The sequence below is a fragment of the Netta rufina genome (genome assembly GCF_964035555.1).
Source record: "Netta rufina genome assembly, chromosome: 1".
Taxonomy (NCBI): domain Eukaryota; kingdom Metazoa; phylum Chordata; class Aves; order Anseriformes; family Anatidae; genus Netta; species Netta rufina.
Window position 1 is genome coordinate 81,317,734 of NC_140123.1, and position 8,947 is coordinate 81,326,680.

The 8,947-nt window shown below is 42.9% G+C and overlaps 1 protein-coding gene across 2 annotated transcripts in view; it reads right to left on the bottom strand.

Annotated features, from left to right (window-relative positions):
• MAP3K15 (mitogen-activated protein kinase kinase kinase 15) overlaps positions 1-8,947 on the bottom strand; it is an 82,445-nt gene that overhangs the window by 2,990 nt on the left and 70,508 nt on the right. For both annotated transcript variants that reach the window (XM_084284265.1, XM_084284264.1), the window contains 6 exons: positions 8,339-8,496; positions 5,801-5,984; positions 3,143-3,320; positions 2,321-2,495; positions 956-1,141; positions 410-515 (listed from right to left, as the gene is read on the bottom strand). In XM_084284265.1, coding sequence (XP_084140391.1) covers positions 410-515; positions 956-1,141; positions 2,321-2,495; positions 3,143-3,320; positions 5,801-5,984; positions 8,339-8,496 — 987 coding nt within the window. The remainder of the gene's footprint in view (positions 1-409; positions 516-955; positions 1,142-2,320; positions 2,496-3,142; positions 3,321-5,800; positions 5,985-8,338; positions 8,497-8,947) is intronic.

Below are 8,947 nucleotides of genomic sequence, written 5' to 3' on the forward strand. Positions count from 1 at the left end.
ATTCTCATACCAGAAAGAGTGCTTAGCACTTCAGAGTTACAAAGCTGCTTGCAGCTCTCCAACTTAGACGTATTCCTAAACAGTGCATCATCTTTTAGCCTCTCCCCTCTTGGTGATGGTGGTGATTTTTCTACTACCCATCTATAGGCCAAAATCATATTTCTCATATAAACGCACCACTCCTTCCCCTTCTTTGCATCTGCTCTAGAGCTCAGCAGTGATTTTTCAGAACACATAACCAGACCATTAAAACGTTGTATAGTGTCATCTTCTTTCTTACTAGAAGTGGTTCCAGGTCCAAGTAAATATTGGACTATATTGTCTCCACAGCACAGAAAGGCTGCTGAAGTCCCTGAAAGCTCTTGATCAGCTCTTTTTTGTTAGGTTATTTACAGCTGTTCTGATTTACCTGGAATAAGAATAGTGACTGCTGCTTGGACTGCACGGCGAATTATGTTGTCCATTGCAAACATCCAGTGGGGCCGTATTAAATGATTCCTTAATACTTTGTTCACCTACAAATACACAAGTAAAAGCTGTAGGAAACAGTTCCTTACACGTTAGGAAAGAAAGTCTTGTTTTTCAGTATCAAGGTGAAGTTTATAAAGAAACAACTGCATGAGTCGCTAATGCCCTCCCACTTTCCAAAGTCAAACAACAATATGACAGTTTTAGCTCCTCTGTTGAACCAGGGGAGGCAGGACATGAAATAATCGTAGGGCTCAGAACAAACATCGCAGCTTGCTGGTAGCCTACGGGCAGCCCTCAACCCCCTGCTCGGCTTCATGGCCTTGCTGGCAGCACCCATCTCCCTGAGCTCTGTGTCCAGCCCTATGTGTCCAGCAGGAGCAGGTTAAGGGGCAAAAGGTGAGGAAGAGGGAAGAAGCTACAAACCCCTGGGGAGAGCTCTGTCCTGGAAGAATTCCCCTCCCTCTGTGCCTGGCAAGGAACTCACCGCATCCTGAAACCCAAACAGCACCAGGTGGATCTGATTGATGGAAGTGCTGTCAAAGTCCAAATCCATTTTCAATTTGGATATGGTCGAAGCCATCACTCTGTGCTCAGGGGAGCGAATGAAGTCCCTTAAAATCCCAATAATTTGGTTGATGTGGGCTTTTGAAAGTTGCAGTTCTTCAGAGCTCTGGAGAAAAGATAATAAACGTATATCAAGTAAATCCCAGAGTCATATAACATCTAGTTAGTAGTATTAATATTTTGGTTACAATTTACAGCTTTGCAGATGCCTATTTCACATCTCTACACAGTAGTCACAGAACTTTCATTTCTGCTTAGCCTTTATTTTCTACATTTTTTATATTTTTATTTACAGTAATTCCTATTTTCCAAAAATGAATTAAGTCTACTGCTACAGTGGCTGTTGCTAAGGTTAGAGCTTCAGGATAATATTTACATATTTGTCCAATGTACTGTAGAGGGCAGCTCTTCTCCATAAAAGTAGCAGAGCGAGGTGGTAAGACACCCAAATTTTAATGGATGCTCTCAGCTTTTTGAAGCTGAATCTGGACTTTAACTAATTATGCAGACATACAATTTCCTTAGGCAAAACATTATATTTATACACACATCTATGATAAGTCAGAAAAAGGTCTAAGTCACACAGTGATAGTTCTCAAATGTTCATTCTCTGATTTGCTGTCCGTAATCCCTATAGTTAAAGCCATTCAAGTACTTGTAAGAATAACAACCTGTGCAATTCAAAGGAAGACAGAGAAAAGTATTACAGCAATTATGGAAAGGAGATGATTAAGGCAATGCTGCAGAACAGCTGGAGACTGAGGTAGGACTTGCTGTTACTAAATAATCCTTCCTTATCCTGGAAAATATTTAAAACCTTGCTTACTTCTGACCAAGATGCCACATACGAACTTTAAAGCTATGGGCTATTCTGCAATTTTGTCCTTAAAAAGCAAAACAAAACAAAACAAAATATGCACAACCACCAAAAAAACCTAGCACACCAATCTCAGCTGTCTAACAGCCACCAGATGCCCCAAAACAACAACAGGAGGCCAGCAGCAGGCAAAACGTGATGTTTGCTGTCCATTCAGGCAACAGCAAAGGGCTCACACAGTTACAGCCCTCAGAGATTAAAATACTCAGAAGTGACAATCCAAGCAGTTGAAGTTGACACACCATCAAACATGAGTGCCAGTATGAATGTGGACTACAGAAAGAACTATTAATTTAAAACTGTTGGCACCTTCATTTTCAGGGAAGAAATGATACCAACTACCTTGCTTGACATTTACCTTTTGAAGCAGGAAGAAAAATAATTAAAAAAAAAAAGAGTTGAAATTACCTGTGCAATACAGTCCTGCAAATTCGAAGCAACTTTATCCTGTTCTTCCTTCAGGATTTTGTACAGAATTGCTCGGCGCTCGCTGTCCTTCCGTAGCAGAAACAGACCAGAATCCTTATCCTCAACGGAAGGAGAGGCGCTCCTGTCCTCCAAGGCCAAGCCCTCGTCGGGCACGCTGCATCAGCAACAGGGCCACAAACAGGAGAGACCTCAGAATTACCAACGTGGCAGCACTGCCAGAAGGGAGGAGGGGTACTTGGTAGGTTACAAAGTGAGTCAAGCTACAGAGGAGATGGTGCAGCCCCTCAGCAGGTGAAAAATCTCACTGCAGGCACACTGCTCATCTCACCCTGCTGAGAAGCTGGTGCCAGCATCACCCAGCACTGGTTCAGTTTTGGGGAGGGAAGCTGAAAATCTCGGACTGAGGATAACTATTCATTTTTCCTGGCCCCACACTCTAACGTACTCGTTTGCAAGTACCATTTTGTGCTGTTAGATCAGCAAAACTAGCAAAAAAAATAATAAGAAGAAAGGAAAGGGGCAATTCCTTCACTCACTCCTGAATCCATATTCACTTGCTCAGTAGGAAGACTAACAATTATAGGGGGAAAAAAAGTGCACAAATACATGGAAACATTAAGGAGAAAAAATAATTTTTCATTAGTTAAATATAAGCCATATTTAAGTTAACTGGTAACTTGCCTCTGCAACTCACCTGCTTACTGACGTTGTTAAGTGAAAAAACTTGCCTTCAGATAAAATATAACATGAATCAAATCCACACAGTTGTCATAGGTGTCAAGTGAAAAGAAAATGTTTTACCTCAGTAAATGGGAGATGGGATGCTTCACGTGAATCTCTGAAATGGATCTCTTTGGCCTTTCAAAAAACATGTCGTGCTGTACATCAGAGTCTGGCGAAACGGAGCCATGCTCGCTGCTGCTGCTTCCAGCCTGCTCTCCGTGGATGGGCAGCGGGAGGGATGTGTTGCGATTGTAATCTACGAACAGACATTATAAATATGTAATGCAGCCGGGCAGGAAAGGGCAATGTGCTTAAAGCAGCTGCGATCATCTGCAGTGATATCGAGGCCTCGTTTTGCAGAATGGCTGAGGGAGAGATAACGTGGATAGAAAGCAGCAATACAACTAAATCATTACATGCATAAGTAATAAAAGGTACGAATTAAATTCTGGATGAAATATGAAGGTCATTTTGTTACCCTCTCTTGCACACATACATCCACTCCCTCTTGGTGCTATTCCCACAGAGGGTACAACTGAATATCCAGCTGTTTCATGAGCCTGTCTCGATCCAGCCGGGTACCACCAGCTGCTCCACCACAGCTGGACCTCTAAGCAGAAAGCACTTTGATACCTGGCCCCCCTCTTAGCTCACCTCTGCCTGACAGTGCTAATGGACATATATTTGCTCCCTCTCTGACACTCAAGGCATCAGCTTTGTTCACATTTCCCCCTGCCCTCGGTAAGGAGTCTCTGTTTTGGGAGTAGCCTGAAGGAAATCTCTTGTCTGACTCCTATTCATCTTGAAAGAAAGAAGGGGGGAAAAAAAAAAAAAAACAAAAAACAAAAAAGAAAAACAAAACAAAACAAAACAAAACAGATGCTGAGAGCTTGTTATAATCCTGATTGCCAAGTTGCAGTTGCATGATAAGAAAAGTAAGGAAGTTCTGTCAACTCAGAGCACTCATGTGTGAAGCTAAAATTTTGTGAACATTTCACAATGACTTGTGTGGAGAAGCAAGGAGCCAGGAGAGGAGGAGAGCTAGAAGTTAAAAGTTGTTCAGAAAGCTCTGACACACTCCAGAGTAAATGGTAGATGTTCAAACAGCTGAGGTAAAAGCATCGCAGAAATGAAACAACATATGTCACCCTGTGAGACCTGGTTCAAGGCTTCTCAGCAGTATAGAAAATTGAAAGTTGTAATGCCAAGAGTAAGAGCTTTGATGCAGGCTGCTTTTATCAGCAGAAAGAAAAAAATAAAATAAAAAAAAAAAAGAAAAAAAGAAAGAGAGAGAGGATGGAAAGCTGGGAGCAAAGATGTGGAAATCGGTAGTGAGGAAAATGGCAGAGAGGGAAGACAACGTGACCTGCGGCAGCGTGACCTGCTTTGTGCTCCCAAGCTCCCCGCAGAGATGTCAGCAGCAGCCAGCACGGCTTTCCCCCACTTGGTGCAGCAAACCACGCATTCAGCTGCAGCCATGTTGTGTTTCCCTTCCTTCACCCAAGAAGCAGTTTTTGTGGCATTTGCCCTCTCTGCTCACATCCCCGGGCAATGCTGAGCTTGCTTCTTGCTGCAGCCCAGGGCTTGCACCCTGCAGCACCAGCTCCTCAGGCCACCCGAAGGAGTCCTGTAACCTCACCAACGAGTGGGGGAAGAAAGGAGGAAAGCAGGAGGAAGGAAGGGGTGGAGAAGACAACAGCAGCTCACCTGGTATTTGACAATGACCCTGTTGCTCCCAGGGCAGCCAACAGGGCAGGCAGCATCCTTTGTAATGCCACACAATTGCCCCAGAAATGTCCTCAGCCAAGGGCTGAAAAGACCATTGCAGTGGGGCAGAAGGCTGCCACCCTGCCAATAGCTCCTAGCAGAGCAGTGAACCACGAGGGACTGCAGTTCTTTTCACCCACTGCCCCTTAGGACAAGAGGAGATTCCCATTGCCTTGCTGAATCCAGCTCAGCCAGGTGTTATAAATTCTTTGCTTGTTTTTCCCCTTACAATCCCATTCCTTTTCTCTCAAAAGCTCCCTGCCAAGGGGAAAAATGATCAAAAAGGGAAATGATTCAGTTTGCACTGGGAGTACGTGCATGTGTGTGTGTGCAGACAGTGAAAAGAGCAATGGTTTTGCTTGTTTTTAAATGGACGGTTCCTTCAAACGCTTGGGATTTATTTGGCAGGTCTGTATTAAGAATTGCTTATCATTAAGAAAGTGGCTGATACACTGCGGGAGTGGGGGGACACAAGCTAAGTGGATAAAACAAATCAACCCCCAGAACAGATACTTCATTGCATTTCCAAGTTACATATCAAGTCTGAAAATGCTGAGCCATGTAGACACCTGACAGCCAAATTTTCGGGTGCAAAGGACCTACTCTATAAAACCCAGATCTCTGAAATGTATATCACTGTGAATCTAAAATGTAGAGCTGCTTTGGAAATTCTTTACACAACGTCATTTTTCTAATTTCAATTTACCATAAATCGGGCATTTATTTTTGGTGGAAGGAAGAACGTGGCTGGGAGTTTTCAGCAAGAAAAAATGCAAAATAAGCAAGACGCCAAAATTAAACAATTCTCACAAAATACATGTAATTACAAATCACAGGCACTTTCAACTGTTGAGTTCCTGCTGATTTCTTGGCACAAGAGAAGTCTGTAGTAAAATGAAGTGCTTAATGGCTCCAATCTTTTATATAACCCTTAATAACGATGTTGACTTGCATTTGGCTGATAATTACCTGAAGGCTTGAATGCAATTCTGCTTTTCTTGCCCTTGTTTACTTGTTTCAGGAAGTAATCTCTGAGCAAATCAGATGCTGTAACACGCTTACAAGGATCGGGTTCAAAACAGAGCAAAATAAAGGCCCTTGCTTCAGTGGACAGTGATTCTGGAATTTCAGGATGAATCTTAAACATCCCAACCTGTAAGTAAAACACAAATGCAAATTATTTTAACCAAACTGCAAGGAGAGCACGGGCCAAAGCTTTCTTAGTATGACCTGTCACAACCTCAGTGACTGCAAATGGGAAAAGCAGAGGTCCAAGTACCCACACAGCAGTGAAGTGATGAGGTTCTGATCCCATGTTACTTCATTGCAAACACAGCCTGGATGCCCTCTGTGTTACACAAACGTCAAGGTACAGGTGTATCCAACCATCTACCTCCAGACATTCTCGGGATTTGGACATTATCCACACCAAGTGCTTAAGATGCTGCTTCTCACCCTAGCCAAGTGTCCCCTCTGAGGTAGCACACGCTTCCCATCGCCCCACTGCAGTGTTGTCTCTCTCAGTTGCTGACCTCCTCCAGCACATTTGTGCCCTGGAACAGGAATAACTTCCTCCTCTAGTGCCGACTGCCTCACTGCCCAGGCCTGCACCTGTTCTGCTCCAGCTGCTGCCAAATTTCCTTGTACGAATGCTGACAACGACCTTGCCAGACCTTGTAACCACCCCAGGCACTTGGGCCAGATGTCTTCTGCAGGCATTCAGTGTCAGGTAATGAAAATCACATGATGCCCAAAGGTTTATCGACACATACACACCCTACAAAGTAATGAAAAATGTACTTGTCCAGGTTGCTCCCTAGTGATTTCTCCAGCTCCTTCACTGCCTTCTTGCTCTAATGCCAACCTCATGTAAATGTCTCGACGTGTGAGCTGTGTACTGTGTGCACTGTATGTCAGATATCTGTCTTGTAGACTCAGCATCTTTACGTAAAGCAGGTGCTGGAGACCAAGCAGAAAGATAGTGGCCACAAGGGAGATAGTAGCCCAGCAGTTAAACAAGTGCCAGCAGCTTGCTAGAATGAACAGTTGTTTAAATAATCTCATTATACAGCTGTGTTAACATGCTGGGGCCCTTACGCACTTACGATAGTGGTTCTGCTTCAATGCAAGCTGAAGCAAAAAAATGCTGAGCAGTGAAAGCAAACTGCACTTGCTTTCAAGTGACAGTGCAGAATGTAAGGTGCTGAGAATGCATTAAGCCATTCCAAACCAGAATGCTAAGCACATTCAAAACTCATTATATCCTGACCAAGAACTGCAGGTAACTCTTTTAAATAGATGCAACTTGCTAACCTCTGCAATTAAATTGATGTATTTAATAAATAATTAAATTTATGTAGTGCCCTGTTGGGCACATCCATAGTTGGATCTATGCATCTACCTTTCCCGATGAAGCATTTTTATCTGATTTGCAAAGTCCCATGTGCATTTTGGGGTATAGAGTTTCACCATTTCAAAATGCCAGCCCAGCAAGACTTTTGCTTTGGGCACAGAGAGAAGAGAGCCAGCTGCTCGCTGGGCTGTGACGACTCCTCTTGACGTGCCCTTCTGCGTGGTCAGCTCCTCTTTGTGCACTCGGGAGGCAGGCTCACGCAGCCAGCTTCAGCTGTGTCACAAGCTGATGGCACTGTGGTGCCGGGTGCCCTTAAGCACTAAACAAAAGCCAGGACAGTCCATTATACTGTTGGAACAACTACGTCAAAAACTGTAACTATCCCTTTCTTTCCCTTTTAGCTTTGGTGCATGGGACAACTCGCAAGCCTAGTATGAAGCATGGTGAATTGCAGCCCAGCTTACTATCCATATTGATAAATTTTTGATTTTGCTACCATGGCAGCAGTAATAATTTACACTAACGTTCACATTGTGACTTTTAACTGCATACCAAGGCAAAGCCATTTAACAATATCCATAATTTAAAGTAGTTTGCTAGGTTATGAAGATAATATATTGCCCATTGTAAGAAATCCTGGAAGATTAGACCACCCTCTTCCACCAGAGCTTTCTATCACCTTGCAGAGACTGGGCCTTTGAAAGACATGGCAAACAGATCCTCTGGGAGGAAGGCTTACAAAAAAAGACTTAAAGCAGCAGCAAGAACTTGGTTGTCATAATTGGAGACTCTGGTTGCCAAGAAGGAAATCGTTAATCAAGAGTAGGAGATGACAGAAGTAAGAAGTTGGACAATATTAGTTTTCATAAATCTTCACTCATCTTTCAGGTTGCTGCTCTGAGTCATGACCTATTTCCAACACAAAAATAAATTATTGCCCCCTAGAGCAACACAACTTAGAGCAGAGAAGAATCCTTCAGACAGAATTAAGAATACAGGACAGACTGTGGCTTTGTGCAAAACAGTCCATATAAGAAAAGGTTACTACCAATTAATATTAAACAATTAAGGTAGTAGTTGAAAATTCATAAACTGGGCAGTAAAAAAGGAAAAAAAAAAAGAAAAAAAAGAAAAAAAAGAGAGAAACTACTTACTTTGAACATTGCTGCTTGAGGCTCCCCTAGTTCATGAAATGGAGGTTTGCCTGTTGCCATTTCAATAATGGTACAACCCAGTGACCAGATATCAGCTGGTGCACCGTATCCTCGTGGTCCTTTGTCAATGATTTCTGGAGCCATGTACTGCAATGTTCCTAGGCAGGGCAAAAAGGACTGTCAAGTTTTATGTTCTTCATTTTTTTAATAAAGAGAATAAACACACCACTAAGCAATACAAAAAATGTCGAATTCTGCCTCGGTGCAGGACAGCATCCTGTGATAGAGATAGAAGGCCTGAAGATGGGATCTTTAAGAGTAAGACAGCTACTGCTAGAGAGAAGAAAGCTGGAAGAAAAACAACTTCATGGGGAAAAAATACAATTCTATACTGGAAAGTAGAAGTATAACACAAAGAATGCAAACCCAAATGGCCTGGTGGTTAGAAGTGTTAGAAGTAGGGAAATGTCATTTTTCTGTTAAACTAGGGACATGCACAGCTCAAATTATCATTGTTTTGTAAGCACGGTCTGTTCTCAGAAAGCTGTGTTGTGGTGCTTTCTTAGAAGCAGGGGCAAACGTCTTCAGGAAAAACTTGTGTGAAATTCT